This window comes from Lepidochelys kempii, chromosome 1 (genome assembly GCF_965140265.1).
Source record: "Lepidochelys kempii isolate rLepKem1 chromosome 1, rLepKem1.hap2, whole genome shotgun sequence".
NCBI classification, from domain to species: Eukaryota; Metazoa; Chordata; order Testudines; family Cheloniidae; genus Lepidochelys; species Lepidochelys kempii.
In genome coordinates, this window is record NC_133256.1 from 205538766 (window position 1) to 205563085 (window position 24320).

Below are 24320 nucleotides of genomic sequence, written 5' to 3' on the forward strand. Positions count from 1 at the left end.
GCTCTAGGAATGGTGGCTTGCCAGGTTGACTCATGGTACACCCAGACTTAGATGTAAGAGGGCTTGATATGACTCGAGTGCCTTAAAGAATTAGATTCCATACAGGTCCCCTATGACTACAAGGACTCCAGGGCCTACCCAGAAGCTATAATTCTCCTATGACAGGGGGCAACTTGCTTGTTTTATCCTGCCCCATTGAGAAATGCGGGGAACCTGGGTAAACTTTCAGTCTATCCTGGTTTCCAGGGTGTACACAGGGGTTCATGACCATGCAGAATGAGATGTTGCAGGGGGCAAGTCCTCTCGTCACCGCAGGGGCTTTGAGAGTTAGATTGTCCAGGAGAGAGAAAACCAGGGTGCATGCATAAGCATTGGCTCTAAGGGGCTGTAAGAGGTTGGCAGTGTTTACACAGAAATCATAGAAATGTAGGACTGGAAGGGACCTTCACAGGTCATCTAATCCAGTCCCCTGCACTCAGGGCAGGACTAAATATTATCTAGACCATCCCTGGCAGGTGTTTGTCCAACCTGCTCTTAAAAACCTACAGTGACGGAGATTCCTCAGCCTTTCTAGGTGACATGTCCCAGTGCTCACCCAACCTGACAGGAAGTTTTTTCTAATGTCCAACCTAAATCTTGATTGCTACAGTTTAAGCTCATTGCTTCTTGACCTGGCATTGGTGGTTAAGGAGATCACTTTATCAGCCTCCTCTTTATAACAACCTTTTAGATTGTTATCATGTTCCCCCATCAGTCTTCTCTTCTCCAGACTAAACAAACCCAATTTTTTCAGTCTTCCCTCATAGGTCCTATTTTTCTAGACCTTTAATCATTTTTGTTGCTCTTCTCTGGACTTTTTCCAGTTTGTTCACATGTTTCCTGAAGTAAGGTGCCCAGAACTGGACACAAGACTCCCTTTTAGGCCTTATCAGTGCTGAGTAAATTGGAAGAATTACTGCTCATGTCTTGCTTACAACACTCCTGTTAATGCATGAAATACATCTCCCTGTTAGCAGTCATTGATCCTGCTGGGAAAGGCTTAGCCTGAGCCAGGTGCTTTTATACCTCACTCAGATAAAAGGGGATGGCTCACTGAAGAGAGAGTGAGCGGATCTACAGTGTGAGAGACCCCTGAGGGAGCAGCAGGTCTGAGGAGAAGCCTAAACTGAACGTTATTAGTTAATAAAGCTAAATTCCAGGAAGGGGTGGGGTTTAGACTTTGTTTTAGAGCAGGCTGGGAAGGTCACAGACGTGCCTCTGATCATTCCTAAGTTACGTGTTTCTGTTCAGAAATCTTTCATGACTCCAAAGTTTGAGAGATGTGTCATGCTGAGCTTTTGAAATTCAATCTGAATATTGTATTTAAGGGAAAACAGCACGACATGTTCCCAAAGGTGTCCCAAAAATTATACCTGTTAATGTCAGTTCTGCTAAAAGGCATTAGTTAATTGTACTGCACAAGAGCAAGGAACATTTATTCTTATTTAAAGGAGGGAAAAAGTCCTGTGACACATGCAAATGGCACATCACATATTTTAAACACTCTGCATGTCGCCTACACAGACTGAGCAGACATACTGGTCCCTTCAGCACCTTTCACAGCTTGAACACCACTCTGTTTGCTTTTTCCATGCTCTTGTCATTAATACCAACTACTAAAGGGAAAAATACATACAGCCTGCGCACCATGTCGGGAAAATGGGGTTTGGGGTCACGGGCTGCCCTGTGTTGCAGGGTCTGGGACACCTGCAAAGCCCCTTCACTAGCCCTCTTTGGTCAGCAACTGGTGCAGTGCTGATGAACCGCCTCCAACGCTCCATGGCTAGAGTGCTGCAAGGTTTGTGAGGGGATGGGGCACATTCATTCATAAGGTATTAGGTCCATATAGCCTCACAGCTCAGCCCCCCAGCCCCCGCTTTTATGCAGGTCTCTGCAGTAGTGTTGAGCCAGGGCCAGGCAGCCGCACTAACACCCGCACGGAGAGTTGAATGTGAGCTCCTGGCTGGGGAGCATGTGGCACGTGGAAACTGAACCGGCCATGAATTTCTCTTCAGCCTGAGGGAGACTAAAATCCTGCAGTGCTGTGGAGCTCACGTTTGGCAAGGCAACCGCCTCACTCAGCGTAGAAGCTCTGCAAACTGCAGCTCCAACTTAAATATAAACTGAGCCTCTCAGCGCCAACTGTTGATCCGAATAGCAATACTTTGATGTGCATCTGCCCAGTAATTCCCAGGTGGGTGCTGGCAACTGGCTAATTTCTGCCACTTGTGCAGAGTCACAGGGAAGGGAGTTTAATGTCACAACAGATGTTCCCTGTGGGACTAGAATCCCTAAACTATCGCTTTCTCAGGAGAGCAGGAACTGTAAATGTGGTGTGAAGCTTAACTCAGGCTTTAGTTCTGGGAGACTGAATGATGGGGAAGGTTCTTATCCAGGTTCAAGTCTTCTCCAACACCAGGAAGCATTCTACTCCCTAATCATTTCTGCTGGCTCCTGAACTTTCTCCTTTGAGGAGACATCACCCTCTTCTGGGGATGAAGAAGGATTTAACCTTCTTCTCAACAAGGGCTTGGGAGGAGGCCATTGGACTGTAGATGCCACAGTGATGGCCCCCATTCTATGCATAGATAGACCTGATGAAGGCATCCATAGTTGCCCAGTTATCTCAGGAACTAGACTCAAGTGAGTATCTGAACGTACTCTGAGGCGCTTAGAGAAGTCTCAGGCCCACTAGCTCCAAACGTTTGTCTTCCAAAGTCTCTCAGCCTCTAGCCTTTTGTGTTGCAGAAAAGCACCTGTAACTTTCAGTGTTGCGTTGTAGCCTGGCTCCAGCTCTGCCTGACTCAGTGTAGATGGAGTGCAGAGCTGGCCCAAGCCTGTCTTGCAAAGACTAGCCTGGGTTCCTGATTTCTTCTTGCCCAGGAAGCACAGGGAAGGCATCAGAGATGAAAGGAATCAGCAGCAGTGATGCTCAAAGCAGACTATGCTGTCGGGGAGACTAAGCTGCCTACGTTGTGTGCCAGGAAATGAAAAAGGGCCAAAAATGAACCCACCCCTTCCTCCTGCTGCAGCCACCCCCTGCTCCCGTGTGTCCTAATGCCACTCCCGGATCCTTCATTGTCCAGTCCCTTCTCAGCCCCAGCTCCCTCCCTTCTGCTCCCACCCTGTGAACCCATAGCAAGTCTGTGTTGAGCAGCTTATTCTGCCTGGTTTGATGATAGACAAGGCTGAGTGAGCATAACCCGAATCAGAGCCTTCAACACCCAACCAAGCTCGATGCCATTCCTCTCCTGGAAGGGTTGGGAAGAGGCCCCTCCCCCTGGGAGACTCCCAGTGAGTTTGGTGAGGGGAGAGTGCATGTGTCTGTTTCTAACTGCTGGTCACAGTTCCCCGCGAAACCACACACAAAAAATGTTTATGGTCCAACCCCATGGTGTGGAGTCGGTTGAGGGGCAGAGCAACTTTCTCACTCCCTTGTATGGGATGTTGGAGGTGATTTGGGGGTGAGAAGGTTTAAATGATGTTCCTTGCCCCTGCACATTGTCTGTAACAGGGGCCAGTTCAAGGTTCAGTGTCTCCTCTCAGACAGACAGCTGCCAAGAACATCACAGACTAAGGAGGGTTACTCTGAACATAGCCATAGCAGTGTTTGGTGCAAGGCAAAGGGCATGTGCAACAGGACGTGGTGCTGGCACTGAGCGCTCACTTCATGTCCTGTAATAAGGTGGATGATTTAGTTTTAAATATATTGGTAATGTATGAGTTGAGGAGAGATCCCTTGAGCCCCGACTGGAGCAAATTCTGGTTAGTCTATGCAGCTCTCTGTAATAAGCAGCTATTTCTAACAGCCTGATTTGTCTGGAGAGGTCTGACAGCATTCTCACTGTTGTTTATGCACCGGCAGGAAGTTAAGACTATGCAAGTATCAAAATGTTCAACTAGTCTGTAACGAGTCCATGATGTCCACGTACAACAGTGCATTGGCATTTGGTTTTCAGATACGTTTGGGTCCGTGCTCTAGCCTGCCGCCTCATGTCTGCTCGATTGTATTTACCTTATTTATACAGAAAACCGGGAGAACACCTTCAGCCGTTCCCGAAGCTCCAGTGTCTCCAGCATCGACAAGGAGTCCAAGGAAGCAATTACAGCTTTATACTTTATGGAGACCTTTTCACGGAAGAATGACTCTACTGTCTCCCCCTGTCTGTGGGCTGGAACAGGCCTTGGTATGGTCTTAATCATCTCCCTTAATCTGCCTGCTACTGAGGAGTTAAGGCAGACAGAACCAGTCATGGTGTCTCCAAGTGGTAAGAGTTTCTGTCTGCTTTCCTGTTCTTTGTCTGTCTAGGTAGCAGGAGAGGGTTTACATATCTGCTTTTATCTGGTTTCTCTGACCAAAATCTCTCATGTAGTGAATATTAACCCCTACATTCATTACATTACATTCAGTAGTTCATTACACTGAGTGCACAGTGAGATACAAAGAGGGGATCATAGTAGTGATAGCTATAATTTAGAGACGTAGGACAGTCTGTTTTATTAATCACGAAGATTAGATCTTACATAGAGCTGCACACATTCCTTGTAAGGACCTGGAAACAGGAGACCTTTTTTGCAGACTGGAAAAATAGATAATTTCCTCATGGGAAAGTGTATTTGGGATTTGTTTGAACGTGTCAAGAATTTGATGGATCATGTGGCAACAGAAATGTCACTAAATTCCAGTAGAAGGTATCTTCAGCACAAACAGCTACTTTCATATCTAAAGGTCTTCATAAACCTTAACTGATTATTCCTTCCCTGTGACATAGGGAGCTGCTCCCACTTCTGCAGATGAGGCAACAGGCACAGACAATAAGCGACTTGGTCAGTGCTAAGAGGGACACAATGATAAAGCCAGGATTAGATCTCCGGAGTTCCTGCCTTCTAGTCCTGTGCACTGCCGCCCTCAGACAGATCTCACTCATAGGAGAGGTCTAGCTTTCAGGACAAAAACTCAGCTTTGTGCAAAAATAGTTGCAGAATGAACTAGGCCCTTGTTTCACACCTAGTTACAATGATGGTTACAATTACAAGGTCACCGACACAGAGGATGGTCAATTGAGTGCAGTTATGGACACTGATGAGGACATGCCATTAGAGTAGAAACAAGGGCAGAGAACAAAAAACGAGGTTTTGTTTTGGAAAATACAAGTTAATACATGTGAGGAAAAACAATTGCAAGTACATAATGAGAGGGGGGGAAACATAGAAAGTAGGGAGACCTAGAACTAGCAGAAGGCAGCAGATTAGTCGTGAGTTTGTGGATATGGCTGGGAAACAAGGCCAGTATAATTCTGAACTGCTCAGACAAAAGCATTTTGTCACTGAGCAGAGAGGTTATAGTCCTCCTACATACAGCTCTGATCCAGCCCCTGCTGGAATGTTGTGATCAGGTTGGAGGTGTCATTACCAGAGAAACCAGAGGGAGTGCAGAGGAGAATGACAAAATGATTGGGGGGTGAAGGGGGTAATTTCCAGGGAAAGATTGAAAGATCCCAAGCACATCTTGGCTAAGTGACAGGCACAGGTTACAGGGGATACTGGATGGGGGTAAACACCAAAGAGGGACAGGATTTATTTAGCAGTTTTAAAAGGAGCTAACTAGGAATAATGGGAGGAAATTTAGGAGTAAGGAACTGTAGTCTGTATTAGACAAGGAAAGGATAGGAGGCATCTCAGCTGCTTCCTTAAAACCTGACTGGAAAGACACTAGAAATTGTACTGTCAAGAACAATCCTACTGGTAAGAGAATTGGATACATGCCGTAATTGGCTATTTCTATCTCTAAATTCTACTGTTTTCTATTTAATTTTTTTCTGTTAGGTTGCCTGAAACATTTTCAGTAACTGCAGCCTGCTCGTTCACCATCTCTGTGTGGCTGCAAAAATATTTTGTTTGAAGCAAAAGGTTACTTTGTACCATTAGCTGTGCAGCTCATTAGCTTAGGGCTAAGATGTGCTATTGTAGCCCTAAAGGGAAAACCTGGATGCAAAATAGACCATGATGTGACCACTGGAGTTTTTGACCAGCATATGCCAAAGCTAGAGCATTATATTTTACAGGTACAGTTCTGACGCTGAAGGGAGCAGTGCTGACTTTTTCATGCCTGGACTGCATGGGAACATTGATACATCCACCCTATGAAGTATGGAGGGACCCAAATACCATGGATGACAGTGAAAAAATGAGAAAAAGGAAACTTGTCATGTATTCTCCTTCCTCCTCCGGGGATATGGGAGATCATCAGTTTGCTGTCATCTGCTCAGAAAAACAAGCCAAAGTTTTCTCACTGCCTTCCCAGACATGCCTCTATGTTCACAACATCACAGAAACGTCCTTTCTACTGCGAGCAGATGTGGTGACCCTGTGTAACAGCATCTGCCTGGCTTGCTTTTGTGCCAACGGGCATATCATGGCGATGAGGTACTTACCTACCTAATCATTTGGCAAAATGGTAAGAGGCAACAGAATTAGGGCTGTAAAGGCGAGCAGGATGCACACTGTCCACCTGCAATCTGCTGTTTATATTATGCACACGTAAAGGAAAGCTGTACCCATTTTGCTCTGGTATATAATTTCTCTTGGTTAGTAATCCTTCTCACCATCTAGTACAAGGATTATCTCTGACAGCAACAGCATGGCAGAAGCAGCAGTGCTCACTGTGGCTAAAGTTGCAGAATAATTTCCATGCAGTCTCTCTTTGATCACTTATAACTGTCAGCTTCTGGGCTAAAGACTTCCAAGCCTAGTCTCACCCACATACGTTCAATGACTGTGGAAATCAAAATACCATTCCCTACATTATAAAAAAAATAGGGCTGTGAAGTGATTAAAAAAATTAATTGCACAATTAATTCTGCTGTTAATAATAGAATACTATTTAAATATTTTTGGATGTTTTTTACATTTTCAAATATATTGATTTCAGTTACAACACAGAATACAAAGTGTACATGCTCACTTTATATTGGTCTTTGATTACAAATATTTGCACTGTAAAAAACAAAAATAGTATTTTTCAGTTCACCTAATACAAGTACTGTAGTACAATCTCTTTATCATGAAAGTTGAACTTACAAACGTAGAATTATGTACAAAAAAAGGCATTCAAAAATAAAACAGTGTAAAACTTTAAGGCCTACAAGTCCACTCAGTTCTACTACTACTTCAGCCAATCGCTCAGACAAACAAGTTTTTTTACATTTGCTGGAGATAATGCTGCCTGCTTCTTGTTTACAGTGTCACCTGAAAGTGAGAACAAGCATTTGCATAGCATTGTTGTAGCTGTCATCTCAAGGTATTTACATGCCAGATGCACTAAAGATTCATATGTCCCTTCATGCTTCAACCACCATTCCAGAGGACATGCATCCATGCTGATGATGGATGCTGCTCAACAACACTCCAAAGCAGTGCAGACGGACGCATGTTCATTTTCATCATCTGAGTCAGATGCCACCAGCAGGTTGATTTTCTTTTTTGGTGGTTCGGGTTCTGTAGTTTCTGCATCAGAGTGTTGCTCTTTTAAGACTTCTAAAAGCATGCTTCACACCTCGTCCCTCTCAGATTTTGGAAGGCACTTCAGATTCTTAAACCTTGGGTCGAGCATTTTCACTGTAGCTATCTCTAGAAATCTGATATTGGAACCTTCTTTGTGTTTTTTGAAATCTGCAGTGAAAGTGTTCTTAAATCAAACAACATGTGCTTGGTCATCATCCGAGACTATCATAACACAAAATATATGGCAGAATGCAGGTAAAACCATGGAGCAGTAGAAATACAATTCTCCTCCAAGGAATTCAGTCACAAATTTAATTAACACTTTTTTTTTTTTACAAGCATCATCAGCATGGATGCATATCTTCTGGATTGGTGGTCAAAGCATGAAGAGGCATATGAATGTTTAGAATATCTGGAACGTAAATACCTTGCAATGCTGGCTACAAAAGTGCCATGCAAACACCTGTTCTCACTTTCAGGTGACATTGTGAATAAGAAGGGGGCAGCATTATCTCCTGTAAATGTAAACAAACTTGTTTGTATTAGCGATTGGCTGAACAAGCAGTAGGACTGAGTGGACTTGTAGGCTCTAAAGTTTTAGATTGTTTTGTTATGGAGCGCAGGTATGTAACAACAATAAATCTACATTTGTAAATTGCACTTTCACAATGAAGAGATTGCACTTCAGTACTTGTATGAGGTGAATTGAAAAATACTGTTTCTTGTGTTTGTCATTTTTACAGTGCAAATATTTGTAATCAAAAGTAATATAAAGTGAGCACTATACACTTTGCATTCTGTGTTGTATCGGAAATCAATATATTTGAAAATGTAGAAAAACATCCAAAAATATTTAATAAATGTCAATTGGTATTCTATTGTTTAACAGTGCAATTAATTTTTTTTAGTTAATCATGTGAGTTAACTGCGATTAATCGACATCCCTAAAAAATATAATTCTTAAAAATTCTTTTTTGGATAGCTCCTCAATCAAAATGGCTAAGGTAGAAAGTTGAAAAGTGGCATTAAAGCAGTCCTCATTCAGCAGCAGCACCTTTGAGAGTTCTACCCAACATTGGGTTGGATTTAACCAAAGGTTAACCTTTCAAAACCACAAGATACACATTCTGTGGAGGTTTTTTTTGCCACAAGGACTTTAGGCTACTACAGGGTTAGGTGGCAGCTGAGCAGGGTTTTGAGACTCTCGATGGAGGACTTAGACACCAAGCAAGCTGCATGTAAGACACCTAAGTCCTTTTGTGGAGCTAGCCCTAAAGACCTATTTCGGTCACTGAAATTTGCTTTGAGACCAATACACGGAGGGAACAGATCTGTGAAATGGAAAGGTGCCATTTTTATATTAGCACATTTAAGAGTAGGACTGCATTTTAAATACCACAGCATTCTAGGCTAGATATGAAAAATACTAAATAAGTTACCTGTGGGTCTGAATCACGTGATAGAATAAAAGCATTTTCTGTAAATCCCAACATAACACAGGCATATGCTTCTCTTCAGCTTGCCCAGCCTTCGCCCAATGCTGGATGTCAACTATTTGCCAGTAACAGACATGAGGATAGCACGGACATTTTGTTTCACCAATGAAGGGCAAGCTTTGTATCTCAGCTCCCCCACAGAGATCCAGCGACTGACATACAGCCAGGAGATGTGTGACAATCTACAGGTAGGGCTTGTAACCATCAAAAGCATCCATGCCGCATGGCTTTCTTATCTAATCTTTGAAGCAGTAAGGGGCTCCCATTGTGAGATCTGTGCTTCACCATGTTTTCAGCACTTCTGAGCCAGCCAGAGGCATCTCAACAGAGCCCTCCCACCACTGCCTTGATCACAGTGGCTTACACCATTCTCAGACTTTCGACTGTTAACACCATGTCCTCTGGTTTAAAATCTAGTGAAACCTGTTCCTTTTTCAGATAATTTTCATTCAATCCAGTGCATTCTTATTTTTAATTTGGAACCTGAAACTCCATATAACAGCGCAAAGATTGCCCAGGATGTTCCATAACATCTGCAGTGTCATGCCTGGAACATATGTCAATTTGCATCAACATTTTCTCAAGAGAAAACCTCCTACATTTGGAAAGAGTAAAATGGCAAAAGAAATACTTAGTGGTATGGTGTCATTGTCTAATGCTCTGGTCCCTTAATATGCATGTTCCTTGTGTTAAATCTCTGAAAGAATGCAAAACACTAACTCAAAATTTTATCAGCTAAAGATGGGGGAAACAAGATGCTTCTAAAACAACATTTGTTCCCAAATGATCAATTTATCTGAAACAGTATGTTTTACTTGTAGGTTTCTCAAGGTAATGACACTTTTTCCTCTCCTAAGTTTAATTAAATTTAAATTTAATTAAAAGTTAAAGTTTTAAATGGTTAAAAATGGTGAGAAGTTGGATTGTAACATTATTGCCAGCAGATATGCCAGGCATTAGATTTAATGTAAGATATGATCTAGTGTGAAACCACAATTGCTTGCTTTTAAAGTGAAATCAGTGCTAGCTTGACAAACCTATAGATGGAAGTTCCCTATTTATTTATAGCACAGGACAGCACGAGCAGCTGCAGCAGCAGGCCAAGCTTCCTACGTGCACACCACACACCCCAAGTAAACCTTATGCTTGCCCTGCAGGAACCACCTCATTGGGACAAAGGGGAGGTCAACAGTACTTTTGGTCCGTGGCCTCTATGGAGTAGCTCCTGTCCCCTAGAGACTGGACTAAGTCCACAAACTGGCATTAACTGTAACAACTTCTGGTTCCTACTAAGTTGATCCAGATTTGAAGCAGGTTGGCACTCGCCATAACAAAGTATAGCAAAGTCCTAATGTGCTGCTCTGGTTGAAAGAGGAATGGTTTCAAAATGTTATAAGGGACTGCTTAAAAATGTCTGGCACTCAATACCAGCATGGGTCTAACTGAAGGGAAAGTGCATCAGCACAACTTCTGTTCCTTCCCTAACTTTAGTATTGCTTATTTTATTCTAAAAGTAAATGCAGGCCCCACTCCCCACATTAATACAGTTTCTTCAGCAATCACTCAGTAGGGTAGAAGGGCAGGGGTTCGGAGTTGGATTATAAACCATTAAAAATCTCCAAAAAAAAATCTATTAGTGATTAGGACATACTTTTGAATTATGTACAGTATTTTCCACTACAGTAACTGATACAGTCCTTATTTGCAGGTGGGAAAAGGTTCTCAGATTGTACTACACTAAAATACAGCAGCTGTGGCGATGGTGTAAGGAAAGTAAAAAGCTAGTTCAGTGTTAGATTTTTTTACACTCTAAATCTCATTTATTGAAGGAAGTGAATTGTGTGGGGTTATTGGGGAAGGAGCATTAGCAGTGAAAAAAGGAAATAAGCTTGAGGTTGTATAATGAGCAGAGAGCCAGGATGCCCAACAAAAGACGTGGTACTGCCAGCTCTTGTTAGACCATGGGAATGTGTTGAGCAGCAGAAGTCATCACAGAATGCTGGCATTTTCAACACTGAAGAATTGGTAAGAGGAGTGAGTATTGCAGCCAGGCTTGGGCTCACTGGAGAGGAGGAGGAGTGGAAGCAACTGTTTACAAATTACTGGAGGGACTCTAACTACATCACTGAAGAAGGGTTTAAAACTAGGGGATGGGCTAGATTTGCGTTAGCCCAAGTAAGGGAAAAAGGCTCTTACCTCCCAGCACTGCCACACTCCAGCTGCTCACATCACGGCTGCTGCACCGAGGGGAAGAGCAAGGACTTTATACACCCAGTATCCCCTCTTCCCCCAAGAGCAAGTGGGAGGAACATTGGCAGAGAGCCATGGTTTCACCCACCCTGACCTACCAGCTGGCAGAGCAGTAGTAGTAATGTACTGAAGCCATCTCCCCACAAATGGTTGCTACATAAGTAGTTACCCTAGCAGATTGCAAATAACTTTGATAGCTAGATTTGTTTCTAAAGAACCATTGGTTTGAAGGATACAAGTATAAGCTCTCTGGAGGCAGAGACCATGCCTTCAGCTGTGTCTGTAAATGTCTTGTGCACGACTGGTGCTGTGTAAATAGTAAAATTAAGTGGGAGGTAGGCATAGCTAGCATCCAGTGATGGGCTCTCGGAGGGAAGCCAATGGCCTTTTGTAAAATTGCTTCCTTTCAGCAAGCACTAAATTCATCTTTATTGTTTTCTCTTTGCGAAGTATTGATGGTCTGGTTGCCTGGATAATCACTAGTGCAAAGCACATAATTCACAAAGTCATTTCTTCAACAACTTTCGTCTCTTCTGCGGCTCACCAGCTGATCGTGATTTCTTCATTTTACTCAATATTTTTATGTTGTGGCTTCATTGCAAAAATTGCTCTCCACAAATCATAAAATGTGAACCCACCAGGGGAATGAACACAAACTAATTTTTTTTTAAATGTGAGTGGCTCTGGTTGGACATTTTATCTGCACTAGTGACCCAGCTCTCGTAGTAACCGGACATCAAATGCTTAATGCTGTGCTTTACGTAGTATGAGAATTTTTTTTTTTTTAAAGAATTGATGTTGCAGACAAACTGAAAGTCAAATGTTGTCCTTGCTAGCCCTGGTTTTGCAATACAACATGCTACATAGCTCAGAGTTTATATTTTATTTGCCAAACATCTGATGTCAGTGACTCTGTTAATCTAGACATGTAAAGTAAATGACAATCTTCATCCCTCTAGTTCCCTCATGTGTTCTTCTGTCTGATTTTGGCCAGGACATGCTTGGGGATTTGTTTACCCCAGTGGAAACACCAGAAGCCCAGAACAGAGGATTTCTCAAGGGGCTGTTTGGAGGAAGTGGGCAGACTTTTGACAGAGAAGAGCTGTGTAAGTGATTATTGCTGAAACTAACGGAAGACACAGAACAGTTAAACCGATACAAGGACAGGACACAATCTAGGAAAGAAGGGATGTTAAAAATGTTAAAGGTAACACTATGAAGGAGGGAAGAGAATTTGTCCCCACAAGTTACTAGAAGGAGCAAGAGCTTGACGTTTCAGAGCCTTGTTTCTATCTATCCAAAATGTTTCCTTTCTTCCCAGTAAGAGCAAGTGAACAATAAAAAGTCCCTATCACTGCAATTACTGAAGAACAGGTTTGAGAGGGCACTAGTATCAAACCTGCCTGGGTAGCTTGAGGCAGTCTGTGTGCCACAGTACACCCCAAACAACAGCAAGGGAGTGAGGAACTAGCAATGAACTCTCTCGTTATCGATGGGGGAACGAGCTAACTCCACTTTCCCTGTGTAGTTGGTGAGGCTTCAGCAGGAAAAGCCTCTCGGAGCCTGGCTCAGCACATCCCTGGCTCGGGTGGAATCGAGGGTATGAAAGGAGCTGCAGGAGGGGTAATCGGAGACTTGGCTCGTGCGCGCCTCGCCCTTGACGAGAGAGGACAGAGACTGGGAGAACTGGATGAAAAGACTGCAAGCATGATGGCTAGTGCAGAGGCATTTTCCAAACATGCACATGAGGTATGGGTTCCTCGCACATACATGTGGAGAGAGTTTTCCTTACCCAGGGTTATCCAAAGTTAAGAAAGCTGAACCTCCTTCAGGAAAATTAAACCCAGCACTGTCCCCCAAGCGTTGATACCTTAATTTATACAGCACCCTTCCCCATACATTTGGGGAACACTGGTGTACATTGTCATTATATGACACTTTCTCTCCTTTTCTACATGCTTTGATAAGCAGTGAAGTATCGTCATTCACATCTGCACCCACTGAAATAAATGGGGTAGTTTCCCACCTCAGAGCAGTTGTTTCAGGCTCTCTGCAAACTGAGACAGCCATCTACTTTGGTTACACTTACTCCATATTTTCATAGCGTTTAAAGCCAAAAGGGATGATCAGATCATCTAGTCTGCCCTCCTGTGTATCACAGTCCATTACATTTCACCTGAGTATCCCTATATTAAGTCCAAAGACTTCAATTAGACCAAAAAGTTCAGTCCTCAGGAAACTAAACTGTGCGCCATGGACAGAGAACAGGGTGCCACCAATGCCCAAGTCTCCTGCAATGTTTTCTTCATAAATGTCTGTCTTTCAAAACTGTTCTCAGTGGGAGGGAGTTCTCAGTGGGAGGGAGAGTAGTAAGCGCCCTCAGTTAATATGACCATTGTGTCCATTCATTGACGCAGCAGTGTTGCTCCTGAAATCAGAGGACAACGTAGGGGCCTCAGTCCTTTTGGGAACAATGGGAACAATATTCATTAATTGCTCTGAAGATTTTGTGTGCCTATCCCTCCTGTCAAATGTTCAGATATGAACAATAACAGGAGAAATATTATCATTAATCCTGTTTCTTTTAAAAACCTGCTAGTTGCACAAGATGTGCTGAACAGGGAGGGGGGAAACTAGGGTGGGTCACAGGTGTGCATCTGGATGCAAGGGAACAAGTGGGGCATAGGAAACTGGGGGCATGGCCATAGTGTGTTATGCTAAACTGGTCTGCTCTAAATAGGCTGCTTAGCATGAAGACATTTGCTCTGTAATGATGTCACCCTATGGCATAGGGTATTCTTGCCAGCAAGTTAAAAAAAGTATGGATTGGATGAAAGGACTATAAGGTGGCTAGAAAGCTGGCTAGATTGTCAGCCTCAACGGGTAGTGATCAACAGTTCAATGTCTAGCTGGCAGCCGGTATCAAGCGGAGTGCCCCAGGAGTCAGTCCTGGGGCCGGTTTTGTTCAACATCTTTATTGCTGAGGATGCAATTAATCCCATCATCTAGCTCATTAAGTTCGCAGATGACACTAAACTGGGGGGAGGGATAAGGGTCGAGAGTGACCTCGACAAATTGGAGGATCGGGCAAAAAGAAATCTGATGAGGTTCAACAAGGACAAGTACAGAGTCCTATGCTTAGGACGGAAGAATCCCATGCATCGCTATAGGCTGGGGACCGACTGGCTAAGCAGCAGTTCTGCAGAAAAGGACCTGGGGATTACAGTGGACGAGAAGCTGGATATGAGTCAGCACTGTGCCCTCATTGCCAAGAAGGTAAACAGCATATGAGGCTGTATTAGTAGGAGCATGGCCAGCAGATCAAGGGAAGTGATTATTCCCCTCTATTCGGCACTGGTGAGGCCTCATCTGAAGTATTGCATCCAGTTGGAGAGAGTCCAGCGGAGAGAAATGAAAATGATTAGGGGGCTGGGGCACACGACTTACGAGGAGAGGCTGAGGTAACGGGTTATTTAGTCTGCAGAAGAGAAGAGTGAGGAGGGATTTGATAGCAGCCTTCAACTACCTGATGGGGGGGTTCCAAAGAGGATGGATCTCAGTGGTAGCAGATGACAGAACAAGGAGCAATGGTCTCAAGTTGCAGAGCGGGAGGTCTAGGTTGGATATTAGGAAACACGATCTCACTAGGAGGGTGGTGAAGCCCTGGAATGGGTTACCTAGGGAGGTGGTGGAATCTCCATCCTTAGAGGTTTTTATGGCCCTGGCTGGGATGATTTAGTTGGTGTTTGGTCCTGTTTTGAGCAGGGGATTGGACTAGATGACCTCCTGAGGTTTCTTCCAACTCTAATATTCTATGATTCTATAGTCCTAAGAGTAGGAATCAACTGAAAAGAAGTACATTAAGGAATATTTAACTGTAATTCCAGTTTTCCAGATATCTGTACAGCTGGATTACCATGTACCTAGTGCTCCAGGGAGAATGTTTGTTTTTGGTTTTCTTATGGACTGTTATAAGTGTGAGGCAAAAAATACCCTCAAAGAGATGTGTACTGACAGATGGTATTCTGGAGGCGAGGCACCTAGCGTACCCTAATCTATAGCAGTTCCTACTTCACCTTATGCAAAAAGCAGAGTGTGAAAGTAGGAATTCCCTGAGAAGTGTCTCTTCAGTGAATAAGAGCTATGGGTAGATAATGTTCTTTGTGGACGTTTAACACTTAATTATGAAGTTCCAGAAAGAAAAAAAAAATTATTTTACGGCAGCAGAGGTAAATGACATGTTTGGCAAAGCTCAACCTGCTACTATTTGTTTGTTTGCTCCAATTTTTCTACTTGATTATGAAGTCCATGACAATTAATGGACCTACTTCATTTGTGATACCACTAACCCAGTGGAGTTCTACCATATACTAACTTAGCACAAGTCTTTACCATTAGCAAAACATTACCATTAGATTTTTGTATCTAATTTTCATTTTGCTTATTTCCCATCTCTGTAGTTGATGCTGAAATATAAGGACAAGAAATGGTACCAGTTTTAGACTTTTAAAGAAGCTTGTTGGCTTTGATGAGAACACTATTCAGGGAAGCGGAACCTATTCTCAACACTACCAGTCACTGGCCAGAAGCAAAACTTTCTCCTAGGAAATGTTTTCCTTTATTTGTTTGGATTCACCACAAGCGGGAAGTCAAGGAGAAGTTTTATAACCCACAAAATAGAGCCTAGACTTGTATTGGTCTTTTAGTCAAAATACCTGGCTCACGGTGTAGTAAATCTTTTTCCAAAAGCAACTGGACAGTCACGGTGGCATGTAGCTTTTTTCAGAAGCTCTAGGAATGAACTGTGGAGTGTGTGTCTGGTTAAAAATATTCTGTACAAACCTAGAATGTTAATGCACTTATTAAAAAATGAATACAATTTTGCATGACCAATTGACATCTTAAAAAGAAAGCATGTTGTGACCGAAGAAAAAGGGATTTATTTCTATGCTGAGCAAAAAAATATTTAAAGACAGCAAAAATCTTTATTTTTAAAAACTACACTACAACCAGCCAGTACATTTCAAGCATGGCTGCTACTACTCTGGACAGAAGAACTGCATTTTCTTATTTGCTGCTAATTCTTTTCCTTAGCTTGAAATCATCAGCGCTATTTAATTCCTATCCAAAGAATAAACAAACATCCAAATCCAATCCAAATGCTTTTAGTGTTTGTGAAGTCACTTAAGTGAGAGTAGAGGATGTCTTTACAATCCAAAGAGTGCAGGAAACCCCTTCCATAAACACTAATTTTCTGAAAGAAAGATGTGTACAGCTTGCTAGATTCATCTCAAGCATCCTTTGAGGGGACTATGATACCATGTGTCACCCTAGGAGTGGCTGAATCACTTGGTTGCCTTGTTTTTTCAATATTAGAAGTTGAGTCATTAATTTATTGAATTCATCTGAAAAAAGTAGAGGGCCCAGTGGGTCAAGTTGGTAAATCCCCTCAAGTCAGTGGAAAGAGTTCTCCCTGACAATGCACTGAAGTGATGCTAAGCAAATTGTACAGTAACCCAATTTAAAGCTGGCTGATCACACCAGCAACAGGTTTAAACTCCAAAGCCCTGCAGATTTAATTTTATATAGACCGGTTTCTCCACTGTCTTGCCTGGTGTATCACCACTTACAACCTGTGCAAAGCTGGTGTAAAACACTGCCATAGAGATGAGTGAGTGGAGAATTCAGGAGCACATTATATCTACTTTGCACAAGTGTAAAGGCCTACATGAGGTGCAAGGTACTGGTGAAATAGGCCGTGCATCTCAGCAAAGCTGCTGCCAGACCTCAACTGCTGCCCTGGGGCTTTACATGGTTCCCATCATGGGCTTTTACTTTTCTTCATTTCGCAGATACTGTCCGATTCTTTTCCAGAGTAGTTTATCATGATGCATTTGCCTGAACAGAATTCCTATTAGATAAAAGTCAGTTGCCTTCCCCAGCTCAGTTTTACTCCTCTGCATGAGCATAATTTCTAAAGTAACCAACTGTGAAGTCAGATGGATTCTAAAATTGGCTTGGGAACAAAGTGCCAACGTCATGTTTGCCAGCAAGTATGCACAAGTACAAACTAGGGGGAGAGAGACACTTTGCATCAGGAGAATTCACTTTGAAGGAAAATGGTCTGAGAAAGCAGCTACAGCTAGTGATCTCCCAAATAGCCATGGCCATCAGATTTGCTTTAACTTCCTACATGTTTGTATCATGACAGTTTAATGCACACTCCTGATCACAAGACACTGCTCTGGATTCTGCATTTCCATGGAAAGCACTGCTAACTCTCACAGCTATTCCTTTCTCATAGCTTTAGTGGTGGGGTGGGTGCTCACTGGTGAAAACACCTCTTTGATATTTAATTCAGCTCAATTTTAGATATAGGTTTTGGATTCAGAAGTCTGGCATCACAAGCTGTGTGAATTAAGGCTATGGCACAAGTTTGAGGCATCATTAAGGTTTACACTGTTATGGCTCAATATGAATTTTTTGCTATACAGAATTTTTAAATTTTGCTGTGGGCAAGGTTAAAATGACAGCTTTGACTGTTACAATCCAGTTATAGGCCTTATGGCTAATCCAGCCCCTATGTGAATTGCATGTTTACTCTACATGTACTCTGGCCTATAGTTAGTCTGAATCACTAATCTTGTGGGCACTTTAGCATTACAAACACCTTAGAGAGGATATGTTCCTTAATTTATCTGCAAGACTCGAGAAGGTATTTAAACTGTCACTGGGTTAGGATCAGAACAGGAGGGAAATCATTCTACCAGGGACATGAGTTTGTTCTGTAACTTACAGCACCTGTTTCTATACTAATATATCTGGTATGAAAAAGATATTCAAGGGTGGTGCCATGTACACTTCTTCTACTGGCTACACTGGCAGTTTCCATTGCAATTCAATGACATATTGCAGTATCCATAAATGCATCACACATGCCTGTGTGTGTGAGTGATTAGGATGGTACTAGGTCTGTAATATATAGAAATTCTTGGCTTGCTATTCTGCTTTTAGGCAAAGGTGTTACTTAACATCAGTTCAGGAACCTATGATCCTAAATGCAATGGGAGCCTCCTTAGACAGATGCTAGAGCTCACTCCCTCATGAAGCAGTTGCACAAGTCAGTTTAAACAGCTACAGCCTGTGCAAAGGGAAATGTGCCTCCAGCAGGTCATTTCTATCACACTTGCTCTATCAACAGTCTCTAACTTACCACCACGCTGTATCAGTGGGAAAGTCAGCCAGTACCTTTCAGTTTGCCTCTTGACTTCACAAAAGAAGAATTTAGATTCCCCAAACATACAATTTTGAATGTTTAAATCCATCATCTTTTTCTCTAGAAAAACTCCCCAGGAGGTCACACTATATCTTCCTTGGCATATTGTACATCTTTCCAGAAAGTTACAAATTCCTGTTTCTGTAATGTTCAGCTCTTGTGACTATAATTATTAATTTTCTTGTAGTCTGTAGAGATCTAAAAAATTGTATATGTTTGTATATAGAACGTTCTATATATATAAATATATATATGTAATGTATATGTTGTATAAGTTTGTTAGTGCACACTGTTAAAATGCTTTCTATTGAGATTTGTCGTGGATGTGGGAAAAGCCTTCACCTCAAAATTTAAGGAGGGTGGGGGAAGCCGGCCAGTTAGTTTCTTGTGACATGAGGAGGAGTGTGGGATTTTTAAAAGGCCTACCCTAAACATTTTTTGTTAATAACGAGAGTAATAAAGCTGCAGCCTTCAAGCTGATAATCATAGCAATGATTTTACTTGCTGAGAGGAAAATTAGGACACTAGTCTTTCTAAGAAAATTGTTGAAATCAAACGTGCTTTCACCTTTTCTACCAAGCCAGTACCAGCTCACGCAAAATCCATAACTTTTAGGCTCTTTCAACATCTAAACTCTTAGTTAAAAAGTACAAACTCCAGATAGGTTACATTAGATTTAAAGTATAAAAGACTATCTCTAGCAACACTTTTGGCATAATATTGCTCAATTAAATTTTTTTGTTATGTTAGAAAATACATTTTTCACTCCCCCCAAAAATATGCACTATCCCAAACAATCAGATATATAAGATACACACACAGCTAGGGGTGCAACAGGCAGATAAAATAAATTAGATTCATTATGTGGCTTCTCATTAGATGAGTCCTTACTAGTAAGAACTATTTTATATGCAGCCAACTCCTAGACCTAGACCACTTTAAACTTCAATTCTGAATTAAAATTTTAAAAAAATCTAATGAAATTCTGTAACAGCACCAGGATTTGTTCCCTATAATCATATAAGATTTTCTAAATCATATTTTTTTAAATTCCTATGTCCCAACTATTTATACTTCTGAGTAGATGTGGTCTGACTGCATTCCTGAATCCAAATTAGACCTCTTTTCTCTGTATTAAACAGAATATAGGTTTTGCATAAATATTTAAATATAAACCGATATTCGATCATTAGACATGTGTGAAGTTATCACAAAAATTCTCTATACAACTTTTTACATATTCCTTTTTCAGAAACCATCACACCCAATTCCTTGTGTGTATTATAATAAATAAATAGTATACCGAAAAAATAATTCTGTATGTATCTAATGTGGAAAAACATCACAGCTAATGTAAATGCTGTATTCAACCTCAGGATTATTCTGTTTATAAATTGTGTCTATTATATCACAGGCAAATTGCAGACTGCATTTAATTGCACCCTTTAAGTATTCTACTCTGGGTATCCCACATCACTTTTCATGACCTAAAGGTGAATGCAAACACAATATATTTCAGTCTTGATTAATTCTGCCTTGGTAAGGTCTCAGTAAGAACACACTCGCTCTCATTAATGAGTTGCATGTTTCCATTTGTTGACAACGCTTCATCTAGGTGTAATTCATGTAAAAAAGAGTTTCCATTCGTGTGTTTTCTCTTTTGTGATTATTGACTAAAATCAAAAATTGTATTTTTTTTAAACTAGTGTCCAATATTCTGGCTCTGTCAAGGACCTGTGGACAAATTATGTGTGTTTTTTATTAATGAGGCACCACCTATATTTCAAAACGAAGGTTAAATCCAGGAGTGAAGTGCACACTCCTCCTGCTCCACTAGCCATTTACTGTTTTGACAGATACCTTAAAGTTGGCATCACAAAGGTAAATTAAGGCACCTTTGATTGAAGCTATTCTGAGTTCCCGGTGAAAGAATTGATGGAAAGAAAATAAAGGAAAGAATTGACATTGTTTTGTGTAATTCTCTTTTTTCAGGCACTTCACACTAGTTTCAGGGGTATGTAGTTAGGTAAAGGGCTTATAATGCATATTCCATGTGGTTAAGCATCCCTACTACAGTAGGCATTTCTACACATAGCTTTTTTTTTTGGTTTACAACTTCCATACAAGGTCAGACCCCACTAGTGCCATCTTGTAAGTTAGTCTCTTGAGCTGTTATTTCTGTATTTTCATTTTGTCTGGGACTCCCACACTATGCTGGCAGAGCAGGGAGGTGGAAGGGGGAGCTATTGGGGTTATCAGTGCTGTACTGCCTTAGCCCATGAGTTCCTGCCTAAGATTCCAGGGTCAAAATGCATCCGTACTGTCACTGGGAGCTGTGTTCCTAAATAACTGAAGCACTTTTTAACACCCCCTCCCTCTCGCAAGCTTTGAGTAAGTTACAGTTGCACCATTTGCTTAGACAGGTCACTTGTATTATGCAAAGAAATTTAGAGAACATAAAGTGGCACAGGAACCACAAAAAACCAACACATTTTCTACACACGTAAGCCCAATAAGCCCACACATAAGCCCAATTCTACACATGTTCTACACACATAAACCCAATAAGCCCAATTCCCCCAGTCTTAGGAAACAGCAATGTTGTTTGTTGGTCTTCTAGCATACGGACAGGGCCCCTCACCCCACCTCCATATCAGAGGCGCACTGTGATTTTTACAGAGTACCTGACCCAGCTGCAAACACCGTCACCATGGTACACCACATCCAAGCGCCAGATGGCCATGGAGTGTTTCTGCACGAGTGGCTGCTGTGAAAACCCCTACTCCTTGGCTGGGAGGTGAACAGGAGAATGGGGGGTAATTACTCACAATATGAGTCTGTTGCTTCATCTGCAAGGAGACAAAAATCTCAGTCAAAGCTAATGAACAAGCACCAATCTTTCCACCTCCCTTCCAGCTAGAGACTGGCCAAGCAAACTAAGGCCAGAGAGAAACGTCAAGTTATTCTGCCTGGGGACGGGAGAAGAAGGGATGGAGTAGGATATACAGAATTACTAGTGAGCAATCATCCCCCAGCATACGTCTTTCTTCTTCCATCCTACCCAACAACAGCAGTTACAGACACCGTATGCTGCAAGCAATGACCCAAAAGAGCCCTATACAGTAGTGCTTGGAACAGGTACGGGCCTGAAGCAATGTCAGCAGACAAGGTCGGAGCAAACTGCGACTGTGAGGTGGAGGTCAGGGAAATGAGCCTTCAACATCAGTGGGAAATGCTTCTGCTTTCTGAGCCTAGGAAAGGTGCTACACCTCTTACAGCATGGGATTTAACACGTACGACCATACACTTTGGACCCAGTCATGGCTTTGGGGGGGGTAAAGGGGGCGGCAGCTCAAGCTACAATTCACTGAGCTGTTATTGTGGATTCTGTCCCTCATTTCAGCCTTCACAACAAAAGTGTTACTACTCTTCTGAGTGGGAGATACTTAGAACTTCAGAGCCTGCCTGACAGCGAGGGAGAGCCGGGTCCTCTGGTGCAACAAACTTTGGTAGATGCAAGTTGTATCAGCCTAAAGTCATTGCAGTTAGTATATCACACGTGTGAGTGCATACTTGACTCCTTCCACCAGTGCTGCACGTATTCACTACGAGTGCGTGAGTGCACAGTGCAGCACATCATGGGTAGCCATCCCAGTGTGCCACTCACCATCATCCAGTGCACTGCCTTTTGGAAAATTTTGGCAATGCATGATGGAGCAGAAATAAGTCACGCAGGGGTGACTGGGAGCAAGTGGGGGGGTCAAGTCCCCATCATGCCACTTTCTCCATCCCATAAAGCTATACATACCCCATAATTTTCATGCCTTTTTTAAATAGATCCCACTTCTTGTTGTTCACCATCTCTAAGAGCTTTATTGTCATTCATGAGCATTGCAAACCCAGAACAAACAATTCTCTCGTATTTGCAGTGCCACAGGAAGAACTGTACCAATGGAGGATATGATGGTTGTTTGAGGACAGTTTGTTGTGGGACATAGTGAAAACAATTGAAGGTTGTTGGTGACAATCAAGGAGCAGCTGCCTATTTGGCCTCTATTTCCATGGGTACAAGTACAGTGCAATGGCACTGAATAGTGCCACTATTTTCCACAGGTGGTGGTGATTTTAGCTGATATCTCATTCCTGAGAGCAACAAAAGAACGGTTGCTGCTGGTGTCCCAAAACTGTCTGGGCCCATATGCCACTAGCCTGTTTACTGCTATGGTGCCTGCTGAAGTCATTGTTGAATGGCATGGGAAAGGATCCTATCATGGAGGATGAAATGAGGCAGCCCACCCCAGAAGCCTTCAAGAAAGGGCTGCTGAGAGCCTCCATAAAAGTTTCATCAAGATCTCTCAGGAGGATACAAGGAACAACCCTATGGACATAAAGAAGCTGCGCTGCATGCCCTCCCACCCAACCCTACAGTGGAATGAAAAACAAATACCTCTACCTCTGTTTGTCGTACCATTACCACCTCTCGGAGAAGTAAACCAATGAAAAGTCAATGCCTGACTCCTGCTAAGTTGGGGTTGGGCTGGGCATCATCTCTATAATTAAACATTGTAAAGAAAAATGCATGCACGCTTACCTGAGGTTCCTTCCCCTTCATCGGGCTTGTCTGCATTCGGCTTATGGGACTGGCTAGAATGGTGGAGTCTCAAAAAGATCCTAGCTCATGGCATAGCTGGATGCCCCTGCTGCTGTGTCCCTCCTCTTCCCCCTTGCTGTTCACAGGAGGGGTCTGTGTCTCGGGCTCCTTGGACGTATCTAGAGTGCTTTGAGGGTGCTGGTGGGGTCTCCACAAAATGTGGTATGCCGCTCATTGTAAAAGTGGTGGGCCTGTGGCTCAGCCGCAGATTGACTGTTGGCCTTTCTGGCCTTGTGGTATGCCTATTGCAGTTCCTTTGCTTTCACGTGGCATTGCTGCTGGTCCCTATCATACCCCTTGGCCTGCAATCCTTGTGCAATCTTTTCTCAGATGTCCACATGTCGATGACTGGTCCGTAACTGTGTTTGCACGGCCTCTTCTCCCCATTGGCCAGGAAATCCAATACCTCCTGTCTACTCCAGGCAGGAGAGAGCCTAGTGTGTGGAGCGGTCATGGTTGATTGGGCAGTTGCTCACAGCAAGGAAGAGATGGTAGGTGTGCTCAGCAAAGTGGACAATAAGGAAAAGGCATTTCAGAAACTCATGAGGGTTTTAAACTGGGCAGTGGAGGTCACTATCGTGACCAGAGCAGTCACAGCAACAAAGGTGAAATGAAAGATTCATTAACCTGAAACTCCGAATGAGTCTCCAGAATAAACTCCAGGGGGATGCAAAAACTTGAGTTCTCATGCAAGTTAAAATTAGTTTAATTCCCCTACTTTGCAGCTATCACGAATGCAATTAAGAATGGCACCTTAAGACGAAGTAGTTTCTATCCCTCTGAGGTGTTTTGCTCCCAAAAGGGACGCAGAAGCACGCACCTGGAAGAGGGAGGGCAGGTTCCACTGAAGAACCAAGTGCTGGTGCTTAACTTTCTGCAGTAGAATGGAACAAAAGAAGCTTTTAGCCCCAGGGATGAGCAATTTCTCTACCCTTTGATGGCACTGTGAATAGCAACGAGCTGACACACACAGACCCGGAGAGAGTTAACCAAGATACATCTATGCTGCAATAAAAGACCTGTGGCATAGCTGTGGCTGGACTGGGTCAACTGACTCAGGCTCACAGGGCTTGGGCTGCAAGGCTAAAAGTTGCAGTGCAGTCAT

General features: G+C 42.7%; 1 protein-coding gene across 14 annotated transcripts in view; it reads left to right on the forward strand.

The window, feature by feature from the left end:
• STXBP5L (syntaxin binding protein 5L) overlaps positions 1-20532 on the forward strand; it is a 441073-nt gene extending 420541 nt beyond the window's left edge. For all 14 annotated transcript variants that reach the window (XM_073309811.1, XM_073309757.1, XM_073309702.1 and 11 more), the window contains 6 exons: positions 4068-4307; positions 6105-6465; positions 9061-9226; positions 12283-12394; positions 12817-13037; positions 15749-20532. In XM_073309811.1, the coding sequence (XP_073165912.1) occupies positions 4068-4307; positions 6105-6465; positions 9061-9226; positions 12283-12394; positions 12817-13037; positions 15749-15790 (1142 nt within the window). In that variant the 3' untranslated portion in view covers positions 15791-20532. The remainder of the gene's footprint in view (positions 1-4067; positions 4308-6104; positions 6466-9060; positions 9227-12282; positions 12395-12816; positions 13038-15748) is intronic.
• The last annotated feature ends 3788 nt before the right edge of the window (positions 20533-24320 follow it).